Raw genomic sequence first — 18289 nt, forward strand, 5'->3', positions numbered from 1 at the left:
GGCTGCAGCTGTTCTGCCAGCCATCAGCAGTGGAGTCTGCAGGCAGGTTTTTGGTCTGCTTACTGGCTACTACTATCTAAACAGTCACTTGTAAATTACTCCTAAAATATCTTTACTCCCCGAAGTAGGAAACCAAGCTTTTTGTTATGACAGAGAGAGGCAGAGTGGCTTTTATTGCCTCTGGAATGCACAATTTGTCTGCTTTACCTCCCTGAAGCATTCATGATAAATGCAGATCCAAACACCCCCACAATGAATGCCAGATTTGATGAAGCCCCTGCAGAGAAACCCACCTCCCCACCCCCCTACCCCCGGCCCCGGCGCATGCTGAAATCCACCCCAGGCTCAGGGGAACGCCAGGTCTGTGCCCAAATGTATATAGTGCTTACAGCATTCCTTGCATTCCTCCCTGATTGCTAACATATGGACCCCAGCTCCAGAAACTCTTGTGTCTCCAGCACCTTCCTCTCAGCGAAGGACGGGGAAGGTCTGCGGAGCCGCGCACACACAGGCTCTGGTGCTGAGCACTTGCCGGGGACATCTGCAGGGCTGTAGCACAACGTGGCACTTTGGAATCAGATTCTGGGAATTTCATTCTTTGAGTCACACCCTGAATGCGGTTTTGAGGTTTGGGGGGGCTAGTTCTCTGGCCTTCTATCAGATGCCTGCAAGTCACTTTATTAACAATAGCTTCCCTACAGATGGGCAATAATAGAAAATAAATTTCTGGGTTGTCTCTAGCAATGGCCATCTGAGACCTTAAAAGACTCCATAAACGCCCATTAATTTCTGCATTTCTACATAGGCCGCTAGCAAAATCAACCTTCTTAAAACAATACTGTGCCCCAGTTCTGTATCTTTGCTTGCAAGATTTTTTTTGGCTGGTGTGTTTGAGTAGTGTCGACTGCTTCTATAGTCAGGTGCAAATGGTCACCCACTATCATTGTCCGCATCTGGAGACCTAGAATGCAGGCCAGCCCCCAATCACACGCTGTTCTTGCTTTAGAAACAACCTTTTGGGCAGACCAGCGGGTCTCTGTGCTGGTTTCCAGGAGAATGAGTGGAAGGGCTTGCTGGACATCTCCATCCAGCCTCCCCACAGACCAGGCAGGCTATGACTTTGTCTAGCTAAGTCTTCCAACCCCCCAAGGAGAGCCATCCCCCACAGCTCTGGTCACCTGTCCCAGCACTGCAATACCCTTCAGTATAAGAAAATTTTCTTCATGCCAGGCTTGAACACCCCAAGCAGCAACTTGTGGCCATGGACCTCTGCTATGTGACTATTGCCTCATCTCCAACCTGGTGTCTACCATAAATCCCAGGTCCCTTCCAGCAATACAACCCAGTGAAAAAAGGGGCACAGAGGAGCAACAATTCCCCTCCAGAGAGTACACAAGACTCTCTCAAGCTATCGGGATTTAGACTCAAGCAAGAGGAGTGTTTTCCGAGCAGAGCCACGTGCTGCAGGGTAACAGAGTGGTTGCAAGCAGGATCAGGTCTTGAATACGTCCTGCAGGGATTGCCAGAGGGATACAGGAATTGCCTTCTGGGTATGTGACCTGCTGAGTCCTCCGTAGTCTGTTTTTCCAGAAACCTCAGCCACCCAGTCCCTCTTCCCAGAGCTTTTCAGATTTTTGTTCTGAAGGTCTGAGATGGGAGAACAAAGCAGAAAAAGTGGCAACACAGTTTCTGCATTCCCAGCTTCGTGTCACTTCATCGTGTCGCTGCAGTTTGCTAAAAACACTGGGCAACTCTCCCTGACATCCAAATCACACCCTAAGAAAAACTTCATATTTTTTCCATTGGAAAAAAATATTTATTTGATTAACAAAAGCAGTGACAGATTTAATTCCACTTCAAAGAAAAGACGGGGCGGCTGGATTCTTTGGCAGCAGTGTCGCTCTTTGCTGCTGTGAGATGTGGTTTCGGAGCTGCACCCTGTAGGATGTAACCAAAGTAGCAGAAATTGCAAGCAGGTTCCCAGTTTTCTCTCGGTATCGGGGGCAGTGAGGATCCTTAGTAAAAACGCCATAAGAAATTAAAGATTTTGTGCTGACTGCCCAATTCAGATTAGAACCTGGCTGCCAAAACACAAAATATTTCAGAGATTTCCTTTCATTGTGACTGGGAAATTTTTAAGAGAGCACACAACTACTCCAGAGGGAGGAGAATCGCCAGCCATGTCCTCTTACCTCCAGCTGAGCCACAGTTGGGAGAAAGTTGTCCATTGGAGCACGTACACATGTTTGGCCGTGAACAAAATCCATCACCACAAGAATTCCTGCAAATTGCTGGAGGAAGAGAAGAACACAGCGATTAGCGCAATGTGCTAGCCTGTGAACTTGCTGGCAGATGTGGTTTTGGCTGCCAAAAGGGTGTGAATTCATCTCTTTTAAGAATAATAACCTGGGGAGGAAGCCGGGGCACCTCTTGAGGACCCTGGCGTGGGAAGTGCAACAGCGGGAAGGACCCACTTGTTCACAGGGAGTTCCTGGAGGTGTTTTCCTTTTATCATAGACTGGCTGGTCCCGCTACGACGCTTTTTCAGCAGCAGAGGATGGGGAAGGTACATTTCACTACTTTTGCCTGCTAAAAATGTTTCTCGGCAGAGACAAGCGACATTCTCACTGAGCCAGGTTGTTCTTTTCCTTAAAATGTGTGTGTTTCCACGAAGCGTTTTGCACTCCATGGTCTGGCATCGAGGGAACTGGCTGTTACCGAGACACATCTCCTGTTGAATGAGGAGCTGAGCCTGAGTCAGCCAGAGATGCATCAGCAGGATGCCTTCATCTCAATCTCCATCCTTTCTTGCCCGGGACCCCCGCTAATCTCTTCCCTTTCCTGTGCCATGGGAGCCAAGAGCATAGCTGGCAGTATTGCTCCACCTGTGTAAGCACAGATTTTTATTAGAGCCCCATGAAAGCATCTCATCTCTGTGTGTTTTATAAATACAATTACAACACAGAGTCCCCTGAGGACCTCCAGCCCAGATGGCATGTTTTACAGTTATGAGAAAAGTCAGCAGACAACCCTGAATGTCGCTAACCCCGCATGCCACTGAGCGGCTCTTTGGCTGCGAGTTCCTTAACCCTTCGCGGCAGCCAGCATTAAACTCAAGCTTTGTCTCCTTGGTGGGGCATCCGCCGTCCACGGGATGGCGAGGAGGATTTTGTGAGCGCGCCTGGCTCTGCTCATGGGGAAAGGAGAGGGCACAGAACTCCACGTCACCTCGAGTCATCACACCTCTTGAGTGCCCTTCTTAGTAAAATGCCGCACTCTGGCACTGGTTACTCATCGTGTGCGAGGACACATCAACCGGCCCCACCACTCCTAACACAACAGACACTGTTTCCTTTGAGAGGAGAATACTTGCAGCTCTGGGCTCAGTTTTGAACAGTTGAGGTCCCAGACAGCTCTATATTGGGAAACACGAGGCGTTTCTCTCTAAAATGGCTGAGTTTTTGACTCTGAAGGTGGAAGTACTTCTGAAATACATGACCTGTATTATGTGGGAGATGCCGCCAGAGGAGCCTATTGTTTTCCTCAACTTGAAACCTCCCAATGTCCATTAATTTTAGGAAGTTTTGGAAAAAGGCGTTCACATACAATTCCAAGTGTGCTCTAATGCAGAAGATTCATTCAAAAAGCTAAAATCCTGGGAGATACAAGCCTGCCCTAGTGTTGCCTGCTATTTTGTATGTCCAGGTTATGGTTAATGTCTCCTGGACACCCTGTATTTACTGTGTTTCAGTATGAAACATGACCAAATAGAGGTACAGTTACCCCTATTGCCTCGAGTGAAAATATCATTTATTTACTCCTGAGTTGACTTTCACTTCCCATGGGAGCATCCTCCAAAGGGCAGGCTCCCTCAGCTCCCGATAGCTCATGCCTTTAACCTCCAGAAATGCAAACCATCAACTCCTCAATGGATTTTCTAGGTGTATACCAGCACTTGAGAGTCCAACAGTGCTCTACTCCAGACAGGAAAGCTCTCTGCCAAAACAGGGGCGTGATTTATCTAAATCAGCATCCTGCTTTGGATGGCCATGCACTGAAAGATGCAAATTCCTGCTTGCGGACGCTGTCTCATGACATCACGTTTGCAATGTCAGCATCTAGCCGTTGTTCTAGCAACTATTCATCTAAGCAAGCAGCTCTAAAATAAGTTTCTCGGGAGTCACCAATAGCTCCCCTTTGAGGCTAATCTTCTAAAGCAGGCACACAAACTGCCAAGCAACAAGGAACACAGTGGCAATCTGGCAGAAGACAAAAGGCCGTGCACTAAATGGGGCTGATTGCAACCACCCCGCTTTAATCAAGACTAGCAGAGATGAGAACTCCCAGCAATCGCTGCTCCTGCCCCAGTGGATTATGAAATATTCTGTCATCTGCTGAAGTGTGAGATATGCTCTGCTCCCCACATGGCAATTAGTTCCCTCGGCGCCCTTAAGAGGAAAATGGATACTCACGGACAATGCACTGGTTCCCTCCGGGCAGCGTTTTCCAGCCGGGGCAGCAGTAGGAGTGGAACCTCGAGCCACAGACATTGGGTCTGAAAATTAAAAACAATTTTTTTTCCCCTGTTTCTGTGCAGTGCCATTGGATAAATTCAGCATGTATCATCACTGTAGGAGAGCAGCTGAATAGCTCCTTGCGTGACATTTCTCTGCCAAACTCCATTCCCTCACTGTGCGTTTGAACCAGCCACGTTTAATTCCCACCAAAAGGAGCCACCGTATGTTATTTTAATTTCTGACCCCCCCGCCCTGTGCGGAATGCTTTGGGGCTCTGATCTTACAGTGACCCTCTTAGGGCTATAGGGAGGAGCGAGGGACTGAGGCACAGCCAGGCCTACCCTGAAGCCAAGCCACGCCACGGGACCGTACCCAGAAGGTCAGACACAGTCAGTTGGAGACCTGCATTTCCATGGGGGATGAGAGAGGCCTAGACACCGGACAACCCTAGAGACCACAGGCAAGTGAACGCCTTCATAACCCGAACAGGAGAAGGAAGTCTGTCGCCTTGTGAATGTAGCTGAGCAGTGCTATTTATGCATAAGGTGGACAAAGCCCTGCTCTTCCTTTCTGACTCTACAATAACAAACTCCTGCACACTCCCACTTGTCCATCAGACAGGCTGCCCATGGGTTTCTTTGTCTTCATTTGTTTGTTGGATGGTTTAATCAATGTCACATAGCAGAGAATCAGGAGCACACAGCTCAGCATGGCATTTACACCATGTTGTGCCATGCCACACATCCATACATGAACTGACAGACCTCCCCCCAAAAATTCCCAAAAGAAAACACAAAAACCACAAACCTATGCCATGTTCATACTCTTGTGACATTGCCAAGTGGGGAATCAGGAGAATGCAGCCCCTTGCAGAGATACTGGGGCTCTAACTCAGGATCGGACAGATGGGAGAAGGCCGAAGAGAGGTGAGTGTAGATGGAAAGTTTAGACCTTGCCTGGACCTTGGCCAGCAACTCTCCAACCTCTTCTGGGAGGTTTGCTGGGGGATCACATCTTTTAGGAAAGCAAGAGAATTTGAACTAAAATCACCAGCGAAAGAACATACACTTTGGAGTTTTTCTAGGGAGTAATAATCCCCACTGTTAAAATTCTGTGCTTTATCTTGGGGTCCGAGTCTATCCCAGCTTCTACTTTCAGCCATTGAATCTGGTTAAATCTGAAGAACTATTTGGTAACAAAGTCTCTTTGCCCAGGAGACCCATGTAGGTTGTTACAGCACCCTTTAATTTTCTCTTTTATAAGAGAAGCAAAATATCAGGTTGGTTTGTCAGACTCTATTGTCTAAAATTTCTATGTCCTCATTCTAATCTTTACTAATTAAGATTTTCATCAACCACTTCAGCAGATTGCCTGGGGCTGGTGATAGTAACTATCTTACTGCAGGGCTTGTCCTGCTTGGCCTTCCTCAAATCCTGAGGTCTGTTACAGTAGGGATGCCATGAACCTGCTTTCACAGAATCACAGAACGGTTCGGGCTGGAAAGGACCCTAAAGCCCACCCAGTGCCACCCCCTGCCCTGGGCAGGGACACCTCCCACCAGCCCAGGTTGCTCCAAGCCCCGTCCAACCTGGCCTTGGACCCGTCCAGGGATGGGGCAGCCACAGCTTCTCCGGGCAACCTGTTCCACTGCCTCACGACCCTCACAGCAAAGAATTTCTTCCTAATATCCAATCTAAATCTCCCCTCCTCCACCTTGAAACCGTTCCCCCTCGTCCTGTCATTACACTCCCTGACCCAGAGTCCCTCCCCATCCTCCTGTAGGCCCCCTTTAGGGACTGGAAAGCTGCTATAAGGTCTCCTCAGAGCCTTCTGCTTTCCCAAACTCCTCTTTGTTTCTACCCAGAAATTGTGCCTGAGTGGAGGGGATTTTTTTTTTTGAAGATTTTCTTCCTCCAGTTGCCATTCTCAGGTTCCCACAGCAAGCTGGGAGCGGGAGAGCAGAGGGTGCTGGGATGGCTGTGCACCCTGGGCACAACAACCAGCCTCAGTGTTACCCTGTAAGGTGACCAGATTCCAGCCTGGATTTTGGCAGGAACTTGTGGTGCTTTAGGGCAGCAGATTCCTTGTCTGGCTGGGGAGAGGCTAGTGGATCCCAGAACACCCTGAATCCATTACCCAGGCATACGTGAGTCCTCCACCTTCAGCGTGATTGCAGTAGATGCACAGGAGACAGAGACAGAAGACATGCAGCAGAGATGAAGCATACGTACAACATGTGTGCAGAGAACACACCACAAACGTGAAGCAGATACGCAGCAGATAGCTACACAGACTGCTGGATGTACAGCAGTCGCATCAGCAAACACAGAGCAGAGGCGCCGCAGGCACAAACCGGGGAGGCAGCAGAAGTGCAGCATGTGTGCGGACACACACCACAGATGTGCGGCAGACACGCCGCAGGTGTACCTTTCCAACGTGGAAGAAGTAGGATGCTTTCCCATGGAAAAAGGAACTGGGCAGTGTTGGCATTAATGACAAGAACACCAAGCCGGACTGAGAGCAGACTTTAAGAACCCTCTCCTGAGCAATGATGTTCCCATGTAAAAGCAATCCTAGCTTCTCCTCTTCATGGTGACTAGAAGACCCCTGAGCAACACAGACCACGGTGGATGACCTTCTGTGCAATGAAGGGTGCTGCTCTGCTTCCCAGTTCTAGTTTTCCCAGAGCACGCAGTGACCAGTGTAGAAACTGTGGCAACTGGTTTTCCATGTGACCTGCATTTGCCCAGTTCTCTGTGGAGCCTCCTGCACCAGCCCTGCAAACATAGAATCGAGGGCTCCGCTAAAATAATTTAGTGCTATGGCTGGAGGTGGAGAGTAAATCTATATTTTGATTTCAAAAGAGCCCACATTTTCCAAAAGGCTGGGCATCTGTTGCTTCTCCTGTGCTTAGAAGTTAAAAGGAGACCTTGAATGCAGAGTTGTTTCTGCTGGTATGGATTAAGGTTCCCTGCAGATGGGGGAACATCTTGGGTTGCCGTTCCTGGTTGCATTAGGCTGGATAAAATACAAAGCTAGCTAGCACTGCCACTGCTCTTCAAGAGTAAATCTCCAGTTAGAAGTAGACATATGTCTGTGGTTGGCATTAACTGGGAAGATAAGTTCACTCTGAGCAGATGGAGGGCCTATAAAGCCTAAGATTCAGCCCTCAGCTTCCCAGCATGCAGAATGGATGATCTTTTTTTGATACAGAACCCTCCATGCAATGTGTAGGCAGTCCAGACAACTCATAACCAGGCATCAAATATTGCAAGTTGACTTCCACCTGAATCTGTCCGCTGGCTCCCCCTTTTCAACACACGGATGTGAACAGCCCTTGACTTAGTACACCCCGGCCTCAGCCTACTGCAAGCCTTATTGAAGAGTAAAGAATATTATACAGCCATTTTATCAGGCAAAAGACTAAGAGGGTTTTTTGTCAAAATCACAGATCACCTCTCTTATGAAGAAAGGCTGAAGGATTTGGGTCTCTTCAGGCTGGAAAAAAAGATGACTGAGGGGGATCTTATCAACGCTGATAAATACTGAAAGGGGGGGTGTCAGGAGGATGGGGCCAGGCTCTTCTCAGTGGTGCCCGGGGACAGGACAAGGGGTAACGGGCACAAACTTGCCCACGGGAAGCTCCATCTCAACACGAGGAGGAACTTCTTTGCTGTGAGGGTGGCAGAGCCCTGGCACAGGCTGCCCAGAGAGGTGGGGGAGTCTCTGTCTCTGGAGACATTCCAACCCCGCCTGGACGCGTTCCTGTGCCACCTGCTGTGGGTGACCCTGCTGTGGCCGGGGCTTGGAGGAGATGATCTCCAGAGGGCCCTGCCAAACCCAAAATTCAGTGATTGTGTGAAAAATCAGTGAAGGAAGTGGTATCTGGCATCAATCCCATAGACTAAGACCGAAGAAAGTGGAGGTCGAATGAAATTGATAATGAAGTGGGTATTTTAAACTATGGTGGTAAGTACCACCTCTTTCTAAACGACAGTCAGCCAAGACCCTGTGCAGGGATCCTGGGAGAGGTCTGGGCGCCCTGTTACAGAGTAGGCTAAACTGCAAGATCATATTGTTCCTCCAAAACTGAACCTTTATAAGCATATGCTAAAAATTAGCAGAGTTTCAAAACAAAACACGGGGGAGAACCCATTTTGAATGGTTTGAAATTAATGGTGTCACAGAAATGACCTAGAGGGAGAATGAAATTAGATTCCAAAGCAAGAACTCAGTAAAGAGAATGCTGTTTTGTAAGAAAAAAAAAAAAAAGAAAAAGAAAAACAACCCAAAACAACATCTTCAGCAAAGTTGTGACCAAATTGTTTTTTAAAATTAATAGCAGTTATCTCCTGGGAAATACAAGCTGGAAAGCCACGTTCTCATCAGCAAGAAGGTGTGGATAAAAGGCATGTTATTTAGTTGTTAAACAGAAAACTGCAGCCATCGTTTGTGGTGAAGAGCTAATAGGAATGTCAAGGTTAGAGGAAAAAGCATTTAAATTCAATAAACCTGCCCATAACATTCTGATAATCAAAATCCGCAAACATTTCAGAACTATCAAGAAAATTCATAATAATCGGTCCTAAATTAAAAATCAAAAGGTTTTGGGTTTGTTTTTTTTTTACCCTACTCACTCTCAGCTTTGCCTCCTTGCCAGCCAGCAGTAGTGAGGGGGTCTTACCCAGACATGATGGAGTCATGGCGAGACATGGTTGTACCGCTGAGATGGTGCTAACGCCTGCGTGACTTTTCCTTTGGGTGTTCGAGCCAGGGAGATAAGAGCTGACATGTTTATGCTAGACCTTTCTGGCAAAGGACGGCACTCCTGGTCCACTCCCGGGGCTCAGCCGATGCAAAAACAGACCTCCCAATATGAGGCACATCTTCCTCATCACCTTCTGCGCAGCTTCGGAAAAGGCTGAAAGTGCTTAGCTGCTACGGAGAACTATTTTAATCAATGTGAATATGGCCAAAAGGGTGATGCTAAGAAAGGACAGAGGGAAAAGCAACGCTGGCCATAGCGCCTGCTTTGTCCACTTTAAATAAACAATAGGATTATAAAGATAAGCAGGGACAAAGTAAGCCTGAATTTCAATTGATGGCACCAAATGCTGCCTGCTGGCAGTGGCTCCATCTGAGAACTGGGAGATGCCAAGAAAAAAACCCACTGGAGCTGAGCTGTGGCTACGTGATGTGAAAATGCACGGCTGTTAGCGAGAGAAGCCATTCTCCCAAATCCACAATGGAGTCGGAGGCATGAGCAAGGACCGGGAGAGGCTCCATACCACAAGACTGCCCACAGGCTCGGGGTGCCAGCCCTCCTGTGGGGACAGAACACAAGCGGCATCTGGCTGTTGCTGCAGCACCCTGTTCCTGTTAGCAGCCTGGGAAAGACAGCCCGGAGCACTGAATTGTTGCCTACTAGCTGAGCAAGCAGCCGAAAAGGTCCTGCCAATTATTGTCAGATGCCTAGTGTGACCCCAGCAGAATTATACTCATTGTTAAAGGTAGGAGAGGGCAGACAGCACAGCGTGTGAAGTCCAGGCTGAGAATGCTTTGCAGACACAAATGCTAGCCAAAAACTAAATTAAGTCACCCTGAGCTTCCTGCTCACCCACAGCTATGTCCTCACACGCAGGCACGCAGGTCTGTCCACTCCTCCAGCCATGGGAGAAAGAATACCCGGCCAGAATGAGCTCTCCAAACCTTCTCCAGAAAGTTCTGCAGGGTCTCTAAAGGGCTGGTTTGTGTAATAACGGCAGCGTCCTGCAAGGAGCACTTCTCCTGCCATCCAGCAGGACCCACAGCTAATGAACCCCTGGCTCCACGTAGCGTATGATTTCCAGACAGCAGGAACAGCAGCCCGGGATTTGTCTCCCCTGTCATGAGCAATCAGTGTACCTCAGTTGTCACTGGCCTTCGGAAGCGGCATTTCCATTCCTTAAATTAGAGGAAGACAGAAGTGAATGAAAATTGGTGGTTTGCCAGGGCTGGGGTAACTCTCAGAGATGCTCTGCTCTGCACAGGGATTGCTCCCCCGGCTGCTCACGTGTTCTCCTTCTCGCTGGCCTCATCCAGGGGGATTCAATGTATTAATTCAGGAAGAATTCACTGTAGTTCATTACTTTGGGCCAACTTCCTGCTCTTCTCACCAAGTGGAGCCCCTTGACCAGTGATTGAGACTCCCTGAGCTGTGACCTTGCAAGTAGTCTGCTTGGCTGCATGGTCAGCAAACGCTTCTCCCAGCTCATCGCTTTCTTTGTGTCTGCCTGGAAAAGTTTGGGATGGGTATCTGCTACCTGAGCGTGGGGAGCCTTTTCCATATTTATCACAGTCATTCATTATTTCCCTCCTTGATACAGCCCAAAGCTTCTTCCTGCTGGGTGAAAACAGGTTCTCAATGCTGTGACTGTCTCCCGAGCGCTACTTTCCAAGATACTCCCTGTTCCATGGGAAAAGGAATCTGAGCTAAGAGGGTCCGGCTGCACAGAGCAACGGCTCTCTGGCCCAGTTTGAGCCCCTCGGCAAGGGCAGAGATGCCAACACTTCACATCTCTTGCAGGTCTTCTCTGCTCTCTTTAGTGTGATGAGAACAAGTGACGATCACAGAGTAGGTGCTCTCAGAAATTCACACCACTTCATTTTTTTTTTTCTGTAAGACTTTGTTAATAAAAGTATGGCTTGTGCTTTTACCAGATCCCAGATGCAAGTCAGGCAAGTGACCAAGCACAAATTCCTTTTTCTCTAAGTGTTTCAAACAAAACGCTCAGTAAAAACCACCCTGCTGCCCTGCCAAAGTACAACTGTGCAGGCTCGTAGCAGGGCTGGAGCCCAGTGGTTTATGAAAGGGTGAGCAGCAACTTTCCCACCAGCACATGGGATCAACACCCGGTGATTTCAGGATGAGAAGCACGACAACTTAGCTACCCAGTGACAAACCTAATGATCGAGAGGTAAGACACTCCATCCGTGACACTGGTCCTCAAAATAGATGGGAGAAATCCACCGCAGCAGCAGACCACATCCTGGGCTAGATGAGGAGAAGCATGGTCAGCAGGTCCAGGAGAGCTATCTCCCCATCTTCTGCTTCTCCTAATTTTAGGAGTCTATTAAACTTGCTCAATCTCAATTTTTCTTCTGTTCTCTCTTTCTATTCTCTGAGTATGTTGATAGACATGAAAAACTCTCTTCTGCTCTCCAAACGCATCCAGTTTGGGTTGCAGCAATTCTGACAATTTCCATGGGATGAATGGAAACCCCTTGGCATGCCCATAGTTCCTACCTTCCCTTATTTTCAGGGAATTTTTTTTCTGTCTTCAAGTTTCAGCTTAGAAATATTTATGGGGAAATCAAACCATCCAGCTACAGATTAAGCCAATTCTCAATGCACTTCTACCTGTTCAGCTTTAGGAACGGCCATCAGCCCAAATAGTGCTCTAGATTTCCCCAAACCATGCAGAGCCACCCTGTGCTGTAAATTCACCAACTCAGTGACAGTTTAGCTAATGCCAGGCTAGCGAGGATTTCTGATTTGATATTGCAAAAAGGAGAGCTGTCTTCTATCCACAGAAAAGCTAATTTAGGGAAGAGATATAGAAGTTTCATTTTAGAGTATCTGCCCCCGCCCCCATGCAGCCCTCCTCTTATCGTGAAAATCATGCCCCAGCAGAGAGTCAAATAAAATGAACGTGTATGAATATCACCACTACATTCTCCAGTCTTATACGACTTAAGCATGTGGCTTTTCCAGGGATGATGATCCTACCTCTCGACCCGAGCTGGAAATTTTTCCTATAATTCAAGATTCTTTTTGGTTTTGATCTTAGCCTGATTCTTTGCTGGGCCCCAGGGATCATCTCTCACAATAACTGGGGAGCACCACTGCAGGCATCAGTCACCCTTGGCCTCAATGGAGATCGCCAGGGGGACAATAATTACTGCCAAATGTGATAGTGGTTTTTGGTCTTGCATCTCCCCACCCAGAGGGATTTGGGATTGTGTCATGTCTGTGAGAACAGATTTGAAACAATGCTGACTTGGATCCTTGGCCTAAAGGGGAACATATTTGTGTCCTCCTTGTTCTTGACTTACCAGATCCCTCAAATGTACTGCAAGTATTTATTTCAGTGATTTATCAGTTTTATGAGCCTAGGACTATGCTATCTGTACATTCACTGTTACCTCCCCAGTTCTATACGTGTGCATGCAATGGATACAGTTGGATAAGTAATTTGCAAAAGAGAAAGTTGAGCAGTTCCTAGCCAGGCACAGCCCCGTTTAACTTAAGGATATCGACTCGGTCCTGCAAAGGAGGTGCCCAGCCTCTGCCACCTGAAACATCATCCTCTTGTTCTGCAAAGCAGCCCAGCATCTGTTTAGCTTTTAGGAAAGAGTTCAAGTCCCAGTGATTTCCATTATTTTTGGTTCTAAGAATTCACTTTGAAAGGTGCGGAGATGATAAGGTTCTGTTACCACCAGTAGAAGTCACACACCTTAAAACTGCTAACAGCCGGCTAATATTGCAAGCACTGAAGTATTCAGAGTTCAGACATCCTGAAGTTGTTTGCAGAGCCGAGCTACAGATCGCTTTCCCAAGACTCTCAGCAATACCTGTAATAGCCAGAAATACATCTGTGGCAACAGAAACATTTTTCTCTGCTCCCACCAAAGCCCCAGGCTTATGGTGTCTCTCACGTTCCTGCTGGAGACCCTTTACTTTCCGTGGTCCCTGGAGCACGCCCACCTCCATCGCCAGCAATAAGGGTGGTGTGAACCGGTGCGCAGCTCCCTCCTGAGCAAACCCTGGCAGCGTTACTGAGCATCTCTCACCTGCGCTAATTAGCAATGCTGACCTGGTCTCTGCTCGAGCCCAGGGCAAGTAGCTGGGACTCAGAAGACCTTGACATAAGATACTCAAAGAAAGCTGAGCCTTTCAAGCACTTGAATTCAGCTGTTGATCCTCCACCGAAGCTCTCCTTAAGGGAACTGGGAGGTCTGGGAAGAGGTGGAAGCGTACATCACCCACTGCTGCTCCTCCCAGAACCCAGGAGGGGCTCTAGATCTAAGATCTATTTATTTTTTGGCTATTTTAGTTAACAGAAAGGAAGCCTTAATTTAAGTAGTTATTTTCATCTCTGTTTTTACGGTTTAGTTATTTTTTCCTAGAGAATGAATGGTCTGAAACCAAAGATAGCCTTGACACCTAATTTAGCACTCTCTTTAATCAACCAGCAAAATGCATGATATCAAAATATAAGCCTTTTAACTGAGCAATTACGTCGTTTCAAACGAAGTTACTCAGGTGTTTACTGTCTTCATTTTTGTATTATTAGAAAATGGGGAGAAATTAACTTATTTTTTCCAGGTGGTTATTACATTTCTACTTCTAATACATATTAAATTGTCTTTGGATTGAAATTGAAAGAGCATTAAATGGGCCTATTTAATGTTCAATGGTACTTCTCCTCCCCCCACGCTCAGGCTTGAATTCCCTACTCTAATTTAGAGCAGAAGGCAGCTTTTGGGCCATCTTAAATACAAAGATGCAGTCTTGAAACATTCCAGATCTCTGTATCTCAGCCCCCTTTTCCTTCTCCTGCTGAGATGCAGCTATCAGTAAGGTCACCAATAAGGTGATGGAGCATGAGACTACAATGAAGGGAAGCCCCATCAGGGACCTCCCCAGTACAAAACTGCAGCCGTGGCTCAAAAATCATCCCTGCACCCAGGCAGAGGTCTCCTGGGACCCCTTGCTCAGGTGGACTCCGGACACACACACGTGGAGAGAAAGCCAAGCTGAGAAGGTTGCCTGGCTGCCATCAAGGTGACTAGCTGACACCAAAATAAATCTCTATGCTCACAACAAAGCGCTGCCCAAGTTTAGGTGACCCGAGCCACGCAGAGCCAACTGCAGGGTAGACACCCAAATTGTATCTGAAAACTATGAAAAAGAGAACAATGGAAATAATTTTTAAAATATGCACGATTACTATTCGGTTTCGGAAAAGGAATGCAACAAAATGCAAGGGAAGTCTTACAAAGACTGTATAGGATTTGGATTCCATCTACTTAGATTAATGCCAAGTTCAAGATCAATAATGTTTACAATATTTATTTTTTTTTTTTTTTTAGCAAAGGGGGTCTATAAAATCTTTTGTTATACTCCTTCATCAATAATACTATTTTTCCCCCTTTATTCTGATCTTCACACATTTTTTATGAGTGATGGTAGGGAAAATCTTCCCTTATTTGTGCACATTTAAGTTTAAATCATATATATCAGCAAGGAACCACACAGAAGACTTTCCTTTGAAAAAAGACTAAAAACGCAACTGTTTTCCAGGAACTACTTAACACTTTCATTTGGAAAGCAGCGTTACCAACTCTTCCATCTTTTTCTCCTCCCCTTAAATTCCGAAATAAATCAAAACTTCAAATCCAGTTCTTAAAACTTCCAAACAAAACCCATATAACCTATTAACTTCTACGCCAGATAATCTTTTGCCATGCCAATACTTGCCTTCACGTTTTCTGCCAATAACAAGAGAAACCAGCCTGGGCTAGAGGTCCAAGATCAACCATTTCACAATATAAATCAAGACACAAGGAAAATTTAAGAACAAGAGTCTTAAGTCATAAGTTTCCAGCTGCTGCCTTAATTTTGTTCCTTCTGTTCTTTGTAGTATTTCACGTCTGGCTCTATGAATACATATCAAGGTTTACATGCGTGGAGTATGTGGACCTGGAAGCAGCTGAGACGTGCTCAAGAGTTGACTGGATCACAGCGACAGAAGCTCCAGCTGCACCTTTACTGAAGGGATGTACCCGCACTCTAAACTCAGCTTTAGCAAGCCTTGGAGCACGGAGACCCGTGTCCTGCCCGGGGCAGGAACGTGGTGGGAGAAGGCAAGAAAGCTTTGCTAGAGTTTAACCATGCTCTCCCCTGCCATGTTCTTCCTCATCATTTCTAAGTGGAGATGCGCCAAAGCTACCTCCTTGGAGAGGGAGAGTCCTCTCTGCATCTGTGAACATGCATTTCACCATCTTGTGAGGAAACTGGTATTTAGAATAGACCAGAATACAACAGAATAAAATATTTTAGTCGGAAGGGACCTATAACAATCATCTAGTCCAACTGCAATGAGATGTGGGCAACCACAAGCAGCACAGTCCATTTCAGATGGCAATTTTTAATAAGTACTGGAGTTCTGTTGTTACTCTTTGGCTACACGTGCGTGTAGTTTCAGTTGGTGTAGTTAGTGACACATCCCACAAATTTGCTTTTTTAAGTATTTAAATCACCATAGTTACAGAGTCTTTTTCACAACCAACCCACACAATCAGTAGGACAGAGTCTGGTTGCCTAAACTACAGCAATGGGACGTTTTAGCTTCCACTGCCTCTTCGTAGCACCTTGGTTCTTACTCTCACCAGGATTTCATTTTCAAGAGAGTTTTCTACAACTTCAAGGTCAAGAAATCTTTTTTTTTTTAAATAAGGAATGAAAACTGAGCTTCTGCGTTTAAAGGACTCCACTCCGAGACTTTGAGGAAATCAATACCTCTCGCTAGATTTACAGTAGCAGCGGAGATGGTAACACTGCAGAAAAGATTTGCCGACTCCCACTTCGGGCTTATTCCTTTCCATGAAGTCAACTCAAATGTTATGCTCGAACTTGGCAGAGGCAGAATCAGGGCCTGAATCATGAAACATCTGACAGTGCCGGTTCTGTTTTGGGCATCAACTCCTTTTAAAGGCACGTGTTTCTGATAAACCTAAAGCGAGAGTGAAGAAAATTACAATTGCTACTGGTCCAAAAAAACCTTTTGTAATGCCTGTAGCAAGATGCTTGTGGAACTGTAGTGTCAGGGATGGAGCTGGATTAACACACTGCTGGAAATAGTCTGCTCTTTGTGCACATCTCAGAGTGAACGGCAAAAGTGGTGAAGCTCATCTCTGCTACGTGCAGTCTCCCTTCGACATTAAACACCATCCCAGTGTCAGGTCCAGTCTAAATCGGCGCCACGTGGCCCAGAATCACTGCCCGCGGTTTTCCCTCTCCACTGCATCTGAGCTTCCAAGCTTAGGGAGAACTCATTGACATCCCAGCAGTCTTTTGTACACAATGTGCCTTTCCTCTCCATCCCCAATGGCAAGTTGGAAACTAAGAAGGTGTCAAAAAAAAAAAAAAAAAAATCTACGGGAGAGCAGCTTGGAAACTCCTCGTATTCCCCATTCCCCACGATTAATTTAGACACTTTCTGTCTCTCTGCATAAGTCAGAGCAAGGGAAGAGGTATGGCAAACGCCTCCCCAAACATCCTCCCTTCATCCATCTTCTCAATTGCAGTGGCCATTTCGTAATTAATGGGCTTGACATAATTAGTTGTGTTTAAAGTCAGGCTATAGCTGAGCCTTTATTCTTACTTGAAAAAACAGGCAGCCGTGAACTTACAGGAAATCATGCTGCCAGCAAACAGCTCAGCTGGCTGCAGACTAATCATCTTTTCTTTCCCCTTTGTTAAACACATTCTTGCTCTTGGAAACTGTTCAATAGTTCATTAAACTAATAATCCCATTCAAATCCTGCCTCATAAATGGATTTGTCAGTGCTGTTCCTTTCAGGAGACGGTCATTTTAAATTGTCTCTACTTTAATGAGTTTAAGGACAGATTAAATCATGGCTTTGGCTGTGATTTATTGCCCCACATTACTTTATTAATTGTTATTTGTAAAGGCATTGGTGAATAACAGCCTTGTTTATTTTGCATTTATTTCATGCTTTACATTTACTTCAGACTTATCCCTTTAATAAAGGGGATTGGGATGGGAACAGAGCTCCAAATAAACGTCTCCAGCAGAACCATATACAGTCTTTCCTCCTGCATTGCTGAAGCTTCTTTAACCAACAAGACATCTACAACCGTCCTCGCACACAGCCCGTTCACTCCAGGTCTCAGCTTGTGTTGGTCACGTCGGAGCTACTAGAGAGCAATTTCCCACTACAAACTCTATGATATTAAATGGTTCTGTGTATTTCTTTTAGTACTAATCGACTAACACTTCACACAAAGTAACTTGCTACCAAAAGAGAGCAGATATCCTGTGCTACTGGGGCTTACCCAAGACTTGCCTGGGAAACCCACAAGAAGTTATTTGCGCTATGTGTAGGAGTAGAAGATATTTAAGACAAAATGAAGGAAGGAGCAACCTACTATGTTTGGGTATCTGATTATTCCAGAGTTGGTAAAAATTTCCCTATAAAGACAGACACCTGGGTCACACTTCTCTGTGCAGTTCCAGTCTCATTCTATTTTCTTGTCCAAATTGTGATATAACACAAGTTAGAGATGGAGGGAATCCACGGTTTCACCCACCCAAGAGAAAAGGAGGCACATATAAGAAGAAACGGTAGAAAAAGAGCCAGATGTAGCTTGTCAGGGGATAGGGGGCTGTCCCGTAAGTCCTCTAATGTATCTGCCTGTCATATTCTGCTTTGGGAGCAAAAGTATTTCTGACATGGAAAAAATTATCAGCAAATGGCACGTTAATATCGTAAAAGGCTTTGACACCTGGCAGGATAGAAGGTATCAAGCATGGTGCATGAAAAGAAAGCAATTATTAACCCGTGTTGGCAAAACAAATGCTTTCAAGGAACAAATAATCCAGGGTTAGACAGTTTAGAAGCCCTGAGCAGAAGGTTGCCACAAAGGAGAAGAGGACTCTGCACTGTGTCACCATTAGATCTATCCAGTGAACCCTCAAAATCTG

General features: G+C 46.3%; 1 protein-coding gene across 1 annotated transcript in view; it reads right to left on the reverse strand.

Moving 5' to 3' along the window:
- Positions 1-18289, reverse strand: part of FBN3 (fibrillin 3) — a 112424-nt gene that overhangs the window by 90893 nt on the left and 3242 nt on the right. Inside the window, exons 2-3 of the mRNA XM_063358159.1 lie at positions 4473-4555; positions 2193-2291 (exon numbers count right to left, since the gene is read on the reverse strand). Of these exons, the coding sequence (XP_063214229.1) occupies positions 2193-2291; positions 4473-4555 (182 nt within the window). The remainder of the gene's footprint in view (positions 1-2192; positions 2292-4472; positions 4556-18289) is intronic.

The sequence above is a fragment of the Chroicocephalus ridibundus genome, chromosome 22 (genome assembly GCF_963924245.1).
Source record: "Chroicocephalus ridibundus chromosome 22, bChrRid1.1, whole genome shotgun sequence".
Lineage (NCBI taxonomy): Eukaryota > Metazoa > Chordata > Aves > Charadriiformes > Laridae > Chroicocephalus > Chroicocephalus ridibundus.